The sequence below is a fragment of the Desmodus rotundus genome, chromosome 13, assembly GCF_022682495.2.
Source record: "Desmodus rotundus isolate HL8 chromosome 13, HLdesRot8A.1, whole genome shotgun sequence".
Taxonomy (NCBI): Eukaryota; Metazoa; Chordata; class Mammalia; order Chiroptera; family Phyllostomidae; genus Desmodus; species Desmodus rotundus.
The window spans coordinates 46521619-46540200 of NC_071399.1; the positions used below are offsets into that span (position 1 = coordinate 46521619).

Sequence of the window (18582 nt, forward strand, 5' to 3'; positions counted from 1 at the left end):
GTAGGTTGTCACAGCCAATCCTTGCAGCTGACTGGCCTGGGTAAATCCCTCCCATTGATCTGCCAACAGGAACCAAGGCTCAACTACAAGAGGAGGGTGTGCTCACTCCACATGAAGGCGCACCTCAAGTACCCAGCTTGGGTGATAGTGGAGGCTGTGCCACTGGACCCTACAGGACACCTACTACATTAGGCCATGCTACCAAGACACGGAGTCAAAGCAGCTCTACCTAATACACAGAAACAAACACAGAGAGGCTGCCAAAACAAAGAGACAAAGAAACATGGCCCAAATGAAAGAACAGATCAAAATTCCAGAAAAAGTGCCAAATGAAATGGAGATAAGCAATCTGTCAGATGAAGAGTTCACAACACTGGTTATAGCCCTGGTTGGTGTAGCTCAATAAATTGAGCATGGGCCTGCAAACCAAAGGGTTGCCAGTTCAATTCCTAGTCAGGGCACATGCCTGGGTTGTAGGCCAGGTCCCCAGTATGGGGCATGTGAGAGGCCACCAAACATTGATGCTTGTCTCCCTCTCTTTCTCTTCCCCTCCCTTTTCTGTAAAAATAAATAAATGGGCCAGCCACAGGCTGACCTGCCATCCAGTCCCCCATATTCCTGTGGCTGCCTCCCCCAGGCATGGCCCAGGGCCTCACCTCACTATGGCAGCAGCACAGCACAGCATGCTCAACTTCATGCTCGGTGCCAAAGCTGACGGTGAGACCATTTTTAAAGGCCTCCAATCCATTTTCCAGGAGCAGGGAATGACCGAGTAGGTGCATACCTGGCAGGACCGTGGCTATTTAGCAACCTACATAAATAAAAATGGCAGCTTTGCCAATTTAAGAATTTACCCGCGTGGATTGGTGTTGCTCGACCTTCAGAGTTACGACAGTGATGCAGAAGACAAAGAAGCTGAAAGTCTTTTGAACAAAGTAGAAGAAAGAATGAAAGAATTGAGTCAGGATAGTACTGGGTGAGTGAAGTGGTTACCGCCCATAATTCCAGGAGGGGGCATTGATAGGTTCTGGCCTACTGCTGATGGCTGCCTGGTTGAATATGACATAGATGAAGTGGTATATGATGAAGATTCACCTTATCAGAACATTGAAATTCTGCACTTGAAGCAGTTTAGAAAATATTCTCATCCTTAGTGGGGATGTCAATCTGGCGGAGGGTGACTTGGCATATACCCAGGCCATCATGGGCAGTGGCAAAGAAGACTACACCAGCAAAGACGTGCTGATTCTGGGAGGCGGAGATGGGGACATTTTATGTGAAGTAGTCAAACTGAAACCAAAGATGGTCACTATGATAGAGAGAGACCAAATGATGATTGATGGATGGAAGAAATACATGCATAAAACGTGTGGTGACGTCTTAGACAATTTTAAGAGACTGCTATCAGGTTTTAGTAGAGGACTGTATTCCAGTACTGAAGAGGTATGCCAAAGAAGGGAGAGAGTTTGATTATATGATTAATGATTTGACAGCTATTCCAATCTCCACATCTCCAGAAGAAGATTCCACATGGGAGTTCCTTAGATGATTCTTGACCTCTCCATGAAAATACGGAAATAGGATGGGAAATATTTTATACAGGGGAACTGTGTCAATTTGACTAAAGCCCTGTCACTCTATGAAAAACAGCTCCGGCACCTGTATTGTCCTGTGGAGTTCTCGAAGGAGATCGTCTGTGGGCCTTCGTACTTGGAATTGTGGGTGTTTTACACTGTGTGGAAGAAAGGTACACCTTGTAGATCAGTATCCCCTAATCATGTGTGCTTACAAATAGCCTTTCAGACCATCACATGCGGTACATGACATCAAAACAAGGCAAGCAATTGATTGTGAATCCCTCCCAAGTTTTCTTGTTTAATTATTATTTTTAATTTAAAAAAGTAAGTGGAAAATGTATATTTTGATGAACTAGGGTGTTATTTTTTGAAAGTCCACTGAAGGATGATTAGATAGCATAGCAAAGGCTGCTCAATGCACTGAACACTTAGAATGTGATTTTCGTTAGTTGTTATTCCCCACTGTATAGGCTGTTTTTGTTTTTATTTTCGTAGACTTTGATTTTGCTTGTTTGGAAAATGAACATCATTGTTTTGTTCTGGAGGGGAGTTCTTGATGGTGTTCCTTTCCCCCAAAATTGACTTAGATGATTAAAATTTGGTGCTTATATGAAAGTGAAAAAATAATTAGAAATACTTTGATTAAAATTACACATGAGAAAAAAATAAAAATAAATGAATTCTTTAAGAAAACCACTGGTTATAAGGATACTCAAGGAACTTAGTGAGGACCTCGGCAGCATAAAAAAGATCCAGCCAGAAACAAAGCCTACACTAACTCAAATAAAGAACAATTTACAGGGAAACAACAGCAGAGTGCATGAAGCCGAGAACAAACCAATGATTTGGAACATAAGTAGGCAAAAAAGAACCAATCAGAACAAGAAAAAGTAAAAAGAATCCAAGAAAATGGGGACAATGTAAGCAGCCTCTGAGATAACTTCAAGTGGCCCAACATTCACATCATACGGGGACCAGAAGGAGTAGAGAAAGAGCAAGAAATTGGAAATCTATGTGAAAAAATAATGAAAAAAAACAACCCTAATTTGGTGAAGGAAATAGGCATGCAAGTCCAGGAAGCGCAGAGATTCCCAAACAAGATGGATGCAAAGAGGCCCAGTCCAAGACGCATCATAAAGAAAACGCCAAAGGTTAAAGATAAAGAGAATCTTAAAAGCAGCGAGAACGGAAGCTAGTTACCTACAGGCGAGTTCCCATTAAGACTGTCAGCTGATTTCTCAAAAGAAATTTTGCAGGCAAAAGGGATTGGCAAGAAATATTCAAAGTCATGAAAAGGAGGGGCCTACAGCCAAGATGGCTCTACACAGCAAGGCTCTCATTTAGAATCAAAGGGCAGATAAAGAGCTTCCCAAATGAGAAAAAATTAAAGGAGTTCATCATCACCGAATCATTATTACATGAAATGATAAAGGGACTTATTTATAAGAAAAAGGAGATAAAAACTATGAACAATAAAATGGCAATACATACATATCTATCAGCAATTGAATCTAAAAAAGAAACTAAGCAATGAAGCAGAACAGAAACAGACACACAGATACAGAGAGCATTTTGATGGTTACCAGAGGGGAGGGGGGTCTGGGAGAATGGGTGTAAAGGTGAAGGGATTAAGAAATACAAATTGGTAGTTACAGAATAGTCATGGGGATGGAAAACACAGCACAGGAAATGGAGTAGCCAAAGAACTTATATATATGACCCATGGACATGAACAATGGTGTGGGGATTGCCTGAGGGAGTGGCGTGTGCTAGGTGGAGAGGAGCAAAGGAAAAAATAAATAGGAAAACTGTAATAGCATAATCAATGAAATACAATTAAAAATAAAGAAATAAAACAAATGATACTGGAAATGGAGTTTTACAGTATGTCAGGGATAACATTAAGCATTACATGTACTGAAAGTTTTTATTGCTTCATACCTTTACTTGTGGCAGACCCATCTTTGATCTTTTGCTTCAGTGACTGCAGCACATTTTGCACTTGCTCAAATATCATGTCTACTTTTCCATCATCTTCCAGCTCCATCCAGAAAGTCTTTGCATCACCTAAATATAAATGAGTGAGTAGCCTAAGACTTCAATAGAAATAGACTGTAATTTCCCTAAAGCGCATTTTACAATCTGTTTGGTTTCTCAATAAAATGAAGTTTTAATTGGTCTTTAAATTTCCTTGAAGACTTTGGTTGGTTCTCAACCAAAAAAAAATTAGAATCAAGAAATATGATATAATTATGTCACTTATGTCTGCTAATTTAAGAAAAATGTAGAAAATTTTAGCGATATTATTACATGACTGGAAAAGGATTGACTTCATTCTTGAGTGGTAGTGGACATTCATAGACACACACTCATTTAAAAACTTTAAGGGACTTCCGGTCAAGACAGTGATGTAGACAGGCATGGCTCGAATCTTCATACAACCACATCAAAATTACAAGTAAAATACAGAAAAACCATCACCCAGAACTGTCAGAAATCAGTTGAATGTAAATCTGACAACTACGGAATAAAAAAAAAAAATCACATCCATCAAAACTGGTAGGAGGGGCACAGGCTAGGAATGGGCCAGTACCTCACCCACATGTGGTGGATAAAAATTCAGGATGGGTATCTCAGGAGCAAGGACCCCGGCCCCACATGAAGCACCCCAGCCCAGGGTTCCAGGGCCAGGAAGATAAGTCCCCACAACTTCTAGCTGCAAAAACTAGCATGCATTGAGTCAGTGGAAGAAATTGCTAGAGTCACAAACAGTTCCTCTTAAAGAACCCACACATGTTCTCACCAACTCAGACTTACTCCCCCTGTGCTCCAACACTGGGGTAGCAGCTTGAAAGGCACCAATGGCAAAAAGAGAGGAACTGAAGTGTCTGACATCAAGGTGAGTAGAAACTATTGCCCCTTTTTTAAACCCCGCCCCCCAAAGTCAGCAAGTTGGTGACATATCTGAGACTCCATCGACTTGGCTAACACTGTTTGACCCGCCTTGGAAATCCCCAGACATTTCACCCCACCCAATTTATAAGCCCACCCAAGCTGCTCTTTAATATGAATGGCTGGTCTTGGCTTATGATGTACAACATCCTAAATCCCTTCAAACTAGGAAAAGCTGGCTTCAGTAAACCCCAGGCCTGGCACTAGCAGCGGCTAGCCTTGGTTCACAGCCCAACTATGCTTGGGCACTCCTAAACCCAGCACAAGTACATCCACAGAGTGCTTTATAGCTTATACCAAGTGACCCAGATAGAACACAAGCAGTGGCTGACCCTACACTGCACCTCTGCCTCCTCAGAAACTCCAGAGCCTGTGCATCCATTGGAGAGCTACAGACCACAGCGGAGCACCACAACCCAAACACCTCCACAAACAACACCCTCAAGGGACAGAGTAAGCAGGCACTAGAGTCCTGATGAAGTAAGTCCTGTTCTGTGAAGTGGGCCTCAGCACTGCTTATTTTGATGCTTATTTGTGAATACCACAGAGGGCAGAGGTTGGTAGTAGGTTGTCACAGCCAATCCTTGCAGCTGACTGGCCTGGGTAAATCCCTCCCATTGATCTGCCAACAGGAACCAAGGCTCAACTACAAGAGGAGGGTGTGCTCACTCCACATGAAGGCGCACCTCAAGTACCCAGCTTGGGTGATAGTGGAGGCTGTGCCACTGGACCCTACAGGACACCTACTACATTAGGCCATGCTACCAAGACACGGAGTCAAAACAGCTCTACCTAATACACAGAAACAAACACAGGGAGGTTGCCGAAACAAGGAGACAAGGAAACATGGCCCAAATGAAAGAACAGATCAAAACTCCAGAAAAAGAGCCAAACAAAATAGAGATAAGCAATCTATCAGATGCAGAGTTCACAACACTGGTTATAAGGATACTCAAGGAACTTAGTGAGGACCTCGGCAGCATAAAAAAGATCCAGCCAGAAACAAAGCCTACACTAACTCAAATAAAGAACAATTTACAGGGAAACAACAGCAGAGTGCATGAAGCCGAGAACAAACCAATGATTTGGAACATAAGTAGGCAAAAAAGAACCAATCAGAACAAGAAAAAGTAAAAAGAATCCAAGAAAATGGGGACAATGTAAGCAGCCTCTGAGATAACTTCAAGTGGCCCAACATTCACATCATACGGGGACCAGAAGGAGTAGAGAAAGAGCAAGAAATTGGAAATCTATGTGAAAAAATAATGAAAAAAAACAACCCTAATTTGGTGAAGGAAATAGGCATGCAAGTCCAGGAAGCGCAGAGATTCCCAAACAAGATGGATGCAAAGAGGCCCAGTCCAAGACGCATCATAAAGAAAACGCCAAAGGTTAAAGATAAAGAGAATCTTAAAAGCAGCGAGAACGGAAGCTAGTTACCTACAGGCGAGTTCCCATTAAGACTGTCAGCTGATTTCTCAAAAGAAATTTTGCAGGCAAAAGGGATTGGCAAGAAATATTCAAAGTCATGAAAAGGAGGGGCCTACAGCCAAGATGGCTCTACACAGCAAGGCTATCATTTAGAATCAAAGGGCAGATAAAGAGCTTCCCAAATGAGAAAAAATTAAAGGAGTTCATCATCACCGAATCATTATTACATGAAATGATAAAGGGACTTATTTATAAGAAAAAGGAGATAAAAACTATGAACAATAAAATGGCAATACATACATATCTATCAGCAATTGAATCTAAAAAAGAAACTAAGCAATGAAGCAGAACAGAAACAGACACACAGATACAGAGAGCATTTTGATGGTTACCAGAGGGGAGGGGGGTCTGGGAGAATGGGTGTAAAGGTGAAGGGATTAAGAAATACAAATTGGTAGTTACAGAATAGTCATGGGGATGGAAAACACAGCACAGGAAATGGAGTAGCCAAAGAACTTAACTAGTTGGACATGAACATGAACACGAACATTCAATGGACATTCATGTCCATTCAATGGACATGAACAGTAGTGGCGAGACTGCCTGATGCAGTGTGGTTGTAGATGGAGAGGGGGATAGGAAAACTGTAAGTTGTCAGGACAACTGAAATAGCATAATCAATGAAAAGTAATTTAAAAAATTTTTTAATTAAAAAATTTTTAGGAATATAACTGCCACTGAGAATGGAAGTTGATGGCTTCAGAAACATGTCAACAATTTTTGAAATTACTAAGCATCAAAAAATAATGCTTTTTAAAATGTCATTTATATCAACTTTTAAATAATTATGTGAAACAAAATGTTTAAGTTTTTATATTTTTATGAACTTGAGCTAAAATTTCTTATGCCCAACAAGCTAACACCTTAACAATTCCTAGAGAAATAATCCCATCAACATTAAAAACAAAACTATGAGATCATAATTGCTGCAAAAAGAATAAAATACCTGGTAATAAATCTAGCCAAAGATGTGAAAATCATACTCAAATAATTATAGGACACTGAAGAAACTGAAGATACAAATAAGTAGAAGCACATACCATGTTCATGGATAGAAAGAACTAACATCATTAAAAAGTCCATCCCACACAAAGCAATATACAGATTCAACGCAATTCCTATCAAGATTCCAATGATGTATTTTACAGAACTAGAACAAATACTTCAAATATTATATGGACCCACAAAGGACCCTGCATAGCAACAGCATCCCTGAGAAAGAAGAAAGTTAGAAGAATCACGCTACCTAGTACCAAAGTATAATATATGGCCATAGTAGTCAAAACAGCATGGTACTGGCATAAAACCAGACATAGAGATCAATGGAACAAAACAGAAAGCCCCGAAATAAACCCACACCTTTATAGTCAATTAACATTCAACAGAGAAGAAAGCATGTACAATGGGCTAAAGATAGTTTATTCAATAAATGAATAACTGGACAGATACATGCATAAAAATGAAAATAGACCACTTCCTTAAACTTCACATGAGAATAAATTCAAAAAAGGATTAAAGACTTAAATGTTAGACTCGAAATCATTAAAAAATCCTAGAAGAAAACACATGCAATAAAATCTCAGACATTGCTTGTAGCAGTACTTTTTCTGATGTATTTCCTCAGGCAAGGGAAACAAAAGGAAAAGTAAACAAATGGGACTACATCAAACTAAAAAGTTTTGCACAGCAAAGGAAACCATCAACAAAGCAAAAAGACAACCCACAGAATGAGAGAACATACTCACCAATAAATACATCTTTGTAAAAAGTTAATAATCAAAATATATAAAGAACTTTTTAAACTGAACATCAAAAAAACCACACAATCCAATTAAAAAATGGGAAAAGGGCCTGAATAGACACTTCTCTAAAGAGGACATGCACACCGTCTATAGTCATGTGAAAACATGCTCAATGTCAACCATCATCAAAGAATTGCAAATTAAAATCACAATGAGGTATCACCTCACCCAGGTCAGAATGGCTATCATTAATAAATCAACAAACACTAAGTGCTGGCAAGGATGTGGAGAAAGGGGAACCCTTTTCCACTGTTGTTGGGAATGCAGGTTGGTATAGCGACTGTGGAAAGTAGTATGGAGATACCTAAAAAATTAAAAATGGATCTCCCTTTTGACCCAGTGATCCCACTTCTGGAAATATAAGGAACCCAAAACACCAATTCTAAAAACATAAGTGCCATTATTTTCATTGTAGCATTATTTATAATTGCCAAGATATGGAAGCAGCCCAAGTGTCCATCAGTAGATGAGAGGATAAAAGTACTGGGATATTCACACAGTGGAATACTACTCAACTGCAAAAGAGAAAATTTTACGCTTTGCAACAGCATGAATGGACCTGGAGAACATTATGCCAAGTGAAATCTAATACCGTTTGATTTCATTCATATGTGGAATCTAATGAACAATCTGAAATAACACGCAAAACAGATTCAATAAGAGAGCAAGGTGACATCTATGGGAGGGTGATTCAGGGGTGGAAGCATGAAGTAAAAAGGGAAAATGACTCACAGACATGGATGACAGGGTGGTGATTGCAGGGGGGAGGAGAATATAAGAGGGATAAATGGTAATGGAAAAAATACAATAAATTTTTTTAAATAAAAAATAAGGCAATCAAAATAAATTTGCAAAAGCCAAATCTAACTTAAACCATGTGTAAAAGTAACAAAAATATCTAAAATGTTAAACACTACTTATAAAATGTTAAAATCAATTAATGGGGACAATGGAGGAACATAATTGCACTTTGGAAAGGTCATTGGAGAAGCCATTGGGATTAATGAGATCCCATTGTTTACAAAACAAAAAAACATTTCCCTTAATCAAAAATTTAAGTTAAGACCTGTTGTTTTGTAAAGGAGTGAGAATCTTCCTAAGAGGCTTGGGCCTCGGAGTCCTAAACCTGTTCCTGGTAGTCACCTTACCCAAAATGGAACCGTGGCTAATTATGGTTGTTGCCACCACAGCAGCCTCAGAAGGGGTGTTATTTCCCTGTTAACATTCTGGCTGTATGTGTACTACATAAGATAGCCTATCTTTAATTCCCATCAGCACTGTTCAGAGGTTTCAACATTTAAAACAAAAGGGATGAGAATTACAGAGGCAGGCAGTGGCCATGGCATGAAGGGCCTTGGGTACAATGCTAATAAACCTTATTTTTATACGGAAGCCTAAAGGGAGCCACTCCATAGGTGTAAGCATCTTATGCTATGATTATATTTGTTTCTTTTATTACTCATGTGGCAGAGAAAAGGAAGAAGAGTCAAGAATGATTTCCAAGTTTCTGACTCGGGCAACCATAAGTATAGTAATGGTATTCACTGAAATGGAATAAAGGTGGAGGCACATACGAGAAATTCAAGTAGGGTGAGTAAAATGGATAAAAAGATATACAATGTTGCTGAATCCACTGAGTAGATAAGATTACAGAGAATGTGTAGAGAATGAGAAGAGGGTCTTCTATAGACTATAAACATATGAGGGAGAGTACCATAAAAAGGAATCATGGAGACTGAGGAGCAAACAGGTAGAAGTAGCATCTCAAGAATCAATGGAAGGACAAGAGTAATTAAAAATCTGCACTTTGGAATTCAGATGTGGGTTTGAATCCCAACATTGCCACTGTGTGATTCATATCTGCAAAATGAAAAATAATAGATCTACCTCGGAGTTAATGTACAGATAAGCACATGAAAGAAAGAAATTTGTATATACGAAGGGACCCCTCCCCCAAAACACCAGAATTATCTTCTGGAGGGCAGGCCCCTTGTAGTACCAGCTTCTACCACTATGTGAGTGTTCTAGGAACCCATCTGTATCAGCTGGCTGTGTTCAGCTTCAGTGAATTTTTTTGGGAGACTCAACACATTTGCCCATTTCATAATAGGTGATTTAGGAGCACACCTGCCCACATCATGCTGGGTGTTCGAGTTTTTGATCAAAAACATCATGACCCCCATGCCCCACCCTCCCTATTCAACCAATCTCACTGCAAGCAACTTTTTTTTGTTTCCCTGGATGAAAACAATCTTCAAAAGGAAACGTTTTGCTGATGGTAAGAGATGAAACAAAAAACAGCAGAAACACTAAAAGGTATCAACATCAACAAAGAACAGTAGAATAAAATGTCTCAATAGATGTATTGCATCAAATGGAGAGTACCTTGAAGGTGACTGAAGTTTAAACATGTAAGAATACACAATTTTTTAAAATATTTTATTTATTTATTTTTAGAGAGTGGGGAAGAAGAAAGAGCAGGAGAGAAACATCAATGTGTGGTTGCCTCTGGGGATCTGTCCTGCAACCCAGGTGTGTCAACTGGGAATAGCCAGTGACCCTTTAGTTCACAGGCCGGCACTGAATCCACTGAGCCACACCAGCCAGAGCTAAATACACAATTTTTAAATAAATAAATTCCATTTGGGTGATACCTCCTCATAATTTAAAGGGAATACAGTCTTAGACAAAAGGAATTAAACTTTAAATGTGGAAGTTTAGAGACCATTCAAGCTAGGTGGAGCAGAGCTTTCTCAGAATCCTTAAAATCATTAAGTTTTTCACTGACCGACAACCAACAAAAACCATTGCTTTTAGGCAAAACTATTTGTAAAACACGTAATTGATTATTGTTCCCATGATTCTTTTCATGGACATGAATCATTACTTCATACTAGGGATTTGTTTTTATTTGAGGTGGACACCTAGAAAGGAAGGATTTTGAAAGGTATTTAGAAATAGCTTTTTACAGCATTATAATCCTGTTAAACTCCTGGCTTAAGAAAATAAGCAGTGATACTGAAAGATGGCGATCAGGACTTAAATGAATTTTTTTCAGTGACTATCATTTAAAACTATTAGAGCCCTGGCTCAGTTGATTGGAGCATCCTCCGGTACAACAAAAGGCTTCTGGTTCAATTCTCCATCAGGGCATTCATAGGTTGTGGGTTCAATATCCAGACAGGGCATGCACAGGAGGCAACCAATCGATGTTTCCCTCTCACGTCAATGTTTCTCTCCCTCCCTCTCTCTCTCTCTCTCTCCTCCCCATCCTCTCTTTCTAAAAATCAGGAAACATCTTCTTAGGTGAGTATTTAAAAATGAATAAACAAAAACTGTTAGAAATGTCAACACATGATACCAAATGATTCTGACAGGAAGCACTTAATAGTGAATTATTTAAAAAGTGAAAAGGGTAAAGATTTAGTTTTGGAATGGATTAATAACAAGGGCACTGCCAATATAATTTAAGAAAATAAAGTCAATCAGAAAATATTGAACCTATTTGCTTGCAGAATAAATAAATGTAATTCAGTAATTCATATTTATTCGTTCTGAGTTTTTAATATGTTTTTCCTTTTCTGATATCATTATCTTATACTGCTAGGTTTATTTCTTGTATTTCAATGGTTCTTGTTCCTCATCTCTTCCTTCTTGATCATTCTTCTTCGTCTTCTTGCTATGGAAAATTTAACCACAGTAGTATTAAGTGAGAAAAGAGGTAATCAACCTATCTGATAAATGAGATTAGGAGATTCAGTTAATAACTTTTTTGAACAGAGACTCATAAGAAGAAACATTTGACTGACTTTCATTTTCAACTGTAGACTGTATAGATAGGTGGTTACTACAATGTAAACAATTTTAGTTTCTTGCTCCTTCACTTCTTTGTGCATTGTATGCAAGCTGAGGATTATAATCTAAAACTGCAAATATTTCAGTACATTTCACTAGGTAACAGTTACAAGGAGTACAGAAGCAGGTGTTTAATTGACAATCAAATTAGTATACTACCATTGCTGCTACTTGCCTCCAGAAATGAAGAGTACTATCTAACAGCTACTGTCTGTCTAAACTTGCTCCCTTACTTAGTTAGATATGATTATTTATTACAAGAGCATAATCATGAAGTACAGCAGCTTAGTAAAGAAGGAAGGCAAATTATATAGTTATGCTATATGTCTCCCAATCTCACTTGAGAGACCATCTTTGTAAACAGGCAACGCTCATGAATCACACTGATTTAAACTCATTCACGAGGTGAATATATACATGGAGTACTTACCAAGTACATTAATAATGTCCTAGGAACACAGAAATATATTCATTTCTATAAAAAGCTGTATTTCTATAAATTCCTTGAGGAGCTTCAAGGACTTTAAGTCTAAAGGACCTCTAAGACATCTTGGAGCCTATGATCAATCAGCAAAGTATGGTCTATGACTTTCTGGGGGTCTCCAAACCTATTCAGAGAATATGCTAGGTCAAACTGTTTTTACAGTAATACCAAAACATTATTTGCCTTTTTTTCCTATATTGATACTGATGGTACAAGAGCACTGGTGAATGTTGCTTTTAGCATGAATTAAGGAAGGCACCAAGCACCAGTTAAGTCACTGTACTCTTCACCACCAATTTCACTTAAGAATGTTAGACTTGTAAGCTAAATTATCTGGGTTTTTTTTTTCATGAAAACTATTTTTCCTTAAAAGACCCAGTAATAAAATCATGGTTTTTCAGAACTGGGTGATTGGCATACATTTTCTGGAAAAATGAACAAAACAAAGTGAGACTATCACTTGAAGGACAAAACTGACAGCATTTGTTGCTAATAATGCTGGTTCAAACTACCAATGTAAAATTGGAAATTTGGAAATCTTGCACCTGCCATGGTAAGCTTGACAGCTTCTCAATAATTAATCACTTTATGATGATATTGGTAGCAATATTAACAAACATGATTTTTTAATAGTGTATAATAAAACATGTCAGCACTTGGAAAAATCTGTATTATTCACTGAAGCAGTATCTTCTAAGTGGCCAATGCATGATGCTATAAAATCATACATGTGTAAAAGACCCACTCAAAGTACAAGACATTGCTTGCTTTGGCAGAACATATACTAAAATCAAAGTGCAACACAGACCAATGAATTTTAATGCAACAGAGTATAAAGACACTGATATGATTTCAGAGTCTATACTATAACCTTGAAGGAATGACTACTTGTTGAATTCTGGAGTTGTAGTAAAGGAAAATATCCACAATTATCTGAAAGGCTATTAGGACATTCTTTCTTCCTTTTTCTAATTTCTTGTCTGTGTGAAGCCTCATTTTTATAATACATTTCAGCCAAAGGAACATATCACAACAGATTAAATGCAGAATCTCTCTTTTATTAAGCCAACCACTAAAGAAATTTATAAAAATGTAAAACAATGTTCTTTTCACTAATTTTTGTTTTAGAAAATAGTTATTTCTCACAAAATGTAATTCACGTTAATATTTTATTTATTTTTGATTTTATTTATTTATTTTTAGACAGAGGGGAAGGGAGGGAGAAAGGGAGAGAAACATCAATGTGTGGTTGCTTCTCACGCGCCCCTTACTGGGGACCTGGCCCACAACCCAGGCATGCGCCTTGACTGGGAATCGAACAAGCAACCCTTTGGTTTGCAGGATGGTGCGCAATCCACTAAACCACACCAGCCAGGGCTAAATGTACACTTCTGATACTGCTATACATATACAGGCATACCTCATCTTACTGTGCTATGATTTACTGTACTCACACATATCACATTTTCTACAAGTTGAAGGCAAGACCCTACACTAGCAAAAAGGTCACGACTTTCTTTGATATTTATTGTAGTGGTCTAGAATCCAACCTGCAATATCTCCAAGGGATGCCTGTATATGGGAATTGAGCAATTAAACAAATGGATAACAGATGACTGGAGCCGCATTTCTCACTGTTGGAGTGGGAGTATACAGATAAACAAGGAAAGAAGACTAAAATGATCCATATGGTAATGGATTAGAGTTTGAGACATCAATATAAACTCACGTTTAACTTAATATAGATACACATGATTACATATAGAAATATATATAGCAATGTGTGTACACAGTTTAGTATAAACATTTGTATTAGTATACATGTATATGTATTTCCATGCTCTGTAAGCTGAGAGAGCTGAAAAAAACAGGACCCAGCAACAAAGAGCATACCTATTGTCCAGACCGTGGTTTCTAACACCATTTTCCAATAAAAAGAACCAGGGCTCATTCAAGAAATGGCTGACTCTAGGACTGGCACAGGAAATACACATGAGCCTGGAGCATCTTATAATACCAGAAAATAAGGAAGTACTAAAAAACAAAATGAAAGAAAACCCACCTTCATTAACAGGGGTATGTTAAGGGGACAGAGAGCCAACTGAAAGAGCTCCCAATGGCCAATCCTGGGACAATCTGAGTAACAAAATAAAACAGTACTAGATTATAACTCAAAGTATAAAATAAGTATCTATTACTCCATATTGATATAAATAAATGATTGAAAAAATACAAAGGTGGAGGAAAGGAGACAAATCCCTCTTACAGAATAATTCCAAATAATTAATGTAGATATTCTGTTCTGAAAGAAGGGGAGCATAAATCTCCACAGCTTAAGTGTGTGTTGCACATAGTGATTTATTGTCAAAGAATACAGTATGGAAAGGGAGATAAAACCAGAGCCCTGGCTGGTGTGGCTCAGTGGATTGAGTACTGGCCTGCGAACTGCAAGGTTGCTGGTTCGATTCTCAGTCAGGGCATATGCCTGGCTTGTGGGCCAGGTCCTCAGTTGGGGCATGTGAGAGGCAACTAAATGATGTATGTCTTGCACATCACATCAATGTTTCTCTTCCTCTCTGTCTGCCTCCCTTCCCTCTCTGTAAAAAAATACATATATTTGAAAAAAAAGAATAATTTACAAAGGAGGAAATCAAATACCACTTTAAGCCAGGTGATCAAGCTCAGTAGCAACAAGTGAGAAATCATGTTAAAAAATACAACCTTGATATGATGTGGTAAAATGGCACTTTACCTCCCATAACCTTATAAATCCCAGTCTTATCATGAGAAAAAAAATAAGTCAGTAATTCCAATAGAGTGTCATTAGAGGGTCAGTTACTAAAAAAGTATCTGAATACAAATTCCTACAAAATCAAAAACAAAGAAAGTCTGAGAAACTGTCACATCTAAGAGGACCCTAAGGAGACCTGACAAGTTAATGTAATGTGGTATCCTGCATGGGATCCTGGAACAGAAAAAGACATCAGGTAACAACTAAAGAAACAGAAATAAACCACAGAATTTAGTTCATAATAATAGTCAATTCAGGTTCATTAATTGTAACAGATGTACTAGCCAAATATAAGATGTTAATCATAGGCAAAACTGGGAGCAGGAAATATGGAAACTCTATTCTAGCCTCTCAATTTTTCTGTAAATCTAAATGGTTTCTAAAGAATAAATATTTTTAAAGTATCTTAAAGTACTGACTTTGCATTACAGATACATACACAATTAATTATAAACAGCTGTAACTGTTGGCCACATCAAAATATACCCTTAATTCCTTCTAATTCAGAAAGGCACTTGCACTGAAACACCTTGAAAATTCCAATATTCAGCTTCATTAAGTAGTATACATACTTTTAAATATAAAGTTTAACAATGGATTTTCAACTTACCATTTCTTTCTCCCATCTTTTGGTGTTGTTCATAAACACAAAGCTCTTTAAAATTAACTTTATCAAATGGCTGAATCACTTTGATTGGAGAATATAACTGGAACCCAACTGTGGTCACTATGAAATTTGCAGTCCTCAGAGAAAAATAAATCATTATCTCATTCTAAACCCAGTGTTCTTTGATATTTGCATGTTCAAATAGAAATTGTGATTGAAGAAACTTTAAGAAATGACCAGTCCAACATAGTGACAAGTCCATGAATCTTCATCAATTAAGCATTTATAGTTGTATCAGATCACTGATAATATCTTTATAAAAATAAAAACCAATTCCATCTTTTGGTCCATAAATGCATAAAACATTCTGTAAAGAAAACAATAAAGAATGATGCATAATTGTAAAGAATAAAATACATAAGAAGAGACTGTTATATAACAATAGCTCTATCTTTTAAAAACACCATGATCTCTTATGAAAAAAGTACATATTAATTAGAAAACTGTGTAAAATATCAAAATTAGAAAACTACAGAGCAATTAAGAATTGCCCATATTTAATATATTTTAAATTAACATAAACTATCCTCACTTTATAAATATTTTATAAAAACTTTTAAAATGGGTAGAGTTGCAGTGAGAATAAGACTTAACCCAAACAACCCAATTAAAAAATGGGCAAAGGACTTGAACAGACACTTCTCCAAGGAAGACATAGAGAGAGCCCAGAGACATATGAAAAGATGCTCAGCATCACTAGCCATCAGATTGATGCAAAGTAAAGCTACAATGAGGTACCATCTCACACCGGTCAGAGTGGCAACATAAACAAATCAACAAACAAATGTTGGAGAGGATGCAGAGAAAAGGGAACCCTAGTACACTGTTGGTGGGAATGCAGACTGGTGAGCCCACTGTGGAAAACAGTATGGAATTTCCTCAGAAAACTCAAAATGGAACTGCCCTTTGACCCAGCAATTCCGCTGCTGGGATTATACCCTAAGAACACTGAAACACCAATCCAAAAGAACCTATGCACCCCAATGTTCATAGCAGCATAATTTACAATAGCCAAGTACTGGAAGCAACCTAAGTGCCCATCAGCAAATGAGTGGATACAAAAACTATGGTACATTTACACAATGGAATTCTATGCAGTAGAGAGAAAGAAGGAGCTTATACCCTTTGCAACAGCATGGATGGAACTGGAGAACATTATGCTAAGTGAAATAGGCCAGACGGTGAGGGACAAATACCATATGATCTTACCTTTAACTGGAACATAATAAATAGAAGAAAAAAGGAAACAAAATATAACCAGAGACATTGAAGTTAAGAACAGTAGCCAGATGGGAGTGAGGAGGGGACAGTGGGGAGAGGGGTTTTCAGGAACGACTATAAAGGACACATGGACAAAATCAAGGGGGAGGGTGGAGGTAGGGGAGGGAGGTGGGTTTGGATGGGGTGGGGTGGAGGGATGGGGAGAAAATGCAGACAACTGTAACTGAATAACAATAAAAATGTTTTAAAAAAGGGCTGTTCCTGGCAACTGCCTGCAACTATGCAGGAAACCTGAGGACAAAGCCAGTGCAAAGTTGAGAGAATAGCAAAACACTGTTCAATACGAGGGGTGACTGAAGCCCAACCTACAATCTGGACTTCTCTATTACACATGCTAATAAATGTCCTTTTTATCTAGAGAATAAGACTTAACCACTTAGAATAGTCCTTGGCACATACAAAGGACTCAATAAATACTAGCAGTAATTATTGTTCTTTCAGTAAATATACTTTTAAAATAAAATCTGGAATTTAGTATATGTAATTTTTTATAATCTTTCACTGATAACATAACGCACTTTCCCCTGGTCATTAATATTTTTCTATAATATGGCTCTTAAGTGTACAATGTATTTTGGTCAATAATACATGTATTAAAATATGCTAAAGTATTTTAATAATTAAAATTTAGTAAATTATTATTTAGTACTGTAAATAAACCTCTATACTGAACATTTATATCATTTTTATTTTTCAATAGTAATTAATATTGGAATATGCTTTATGCATATATATGTTTATTCCCTTAAGATATATACCTAGAAGTGGAACAGGTCAAAAAGAGATCAACAGTTTTCAGTCTCAAGACATTAGTCAACATGTGATAAATTCTTCTCCCACTCCCACAGATATATTAGTATTGTTTTTTTAAATTTAAAAGTATGTAGTCATGCTGAAAACAAAAAAGGAATTCTCTATGGACCAAGTCTGTGAGATCTCTCTGGGGAAAGAAACAAAAGAGAGGCTGTAGAGATAATGCCAACTACTATCATAATATGGCAAATTGAAGAGCAAAACCTCTCAGAGAAGATGAGTGCACATTGAATAGTCATCAAACATCTGAGGAAAACTATACCACAAAAAAGATTTAACAGACCCACAAATGGATGGATTTAAATTCAAGAGAATTAATAGAGCATCCTGAAAATAATTTTAAAACAAATGTTACTGTATTTAATATCCTCAAAGAGCAACAACAAAAACAAAAACAAAACCTCATCCATCAAATAACATACAATTTTGAAAAATAACCAATTAGATACATATATTGAATATAAAAACAGTTGTTGCCCTGGCCAGTGCAGCTCAGTTGGTTGGAGCGTAGTCCTGTAAACCCAAAGGTTATGGGTTCAGTTCCTAATCAGGGCACATCCCTGAGTTGCAGGTTTGGTCTCAACTGGGGTGAGTGCAAGAGGCAACTGATTGATGTTTCTCTCTCATATCCACGTTATCTCCCCCTTTCCCTCCCTCACTTCGCCTTTCTCTAAAATTAATAAACATGTCCTCAGGTGAGTATGAAAAAATAAAAGCTGTTGAATATACTAAACAGATGACTAGATAATAGCACAAACTGAGATGAAGAACCATTTGGTAAGCTCAAAGACTGAGTTGAGTATAATTCACTCAAAACACAGAGCAAAGAAATAAGAAGAGGAGAAATAAAATAGAATAAAGAGGCAATA

The 18582-nt window shown here is 37.5% G+C and overlaps 1 protein-coding gene and 1 pseudogene across 5 annotated transcripts in view; one reads left to right on the plus strand and one right to left on the minus strand.

Annotated features, from left to right (window-relative positions):
• SETDB2 (SET domain bifurcated histone lysine methyltransferase 2) overlaps positions 1–18582 on the minus strand; it is a 115300-nt gene that overhangs the window by 89627 nt on the left and 7091 nt on the right. For 3 of the 5 annotated variants that reach the window (XM_024569784.3, XM_053916556.2, XM_024569770.4), the window contains exons 2-3: positions 15563–15926; positions 3519–3644 (exon numbers count right to left, since the gene is read on the minus strand). In XM_024569784.3, coding sequence (XP_024425552.1) covers positions 3519–3644; positions 15563–15716 — 280 coding nt within the window. In that variant the 5' untranslated portion in view covers positions 15717–15926. Of the gene's footprint in view, positions 1–3518; positions 3645–14223; positions 14298–15562; positions 15927–18582 lie in introns of all 5 variants that reach the window. The other 2 variants (XM_024569780.3, XM_024569781.3) reach the window with 2 other exon arrangements.
• Positions 381–2888, plus strand: LOC112313293 (spermine synthase pseudogene; annotated as a pseudogene).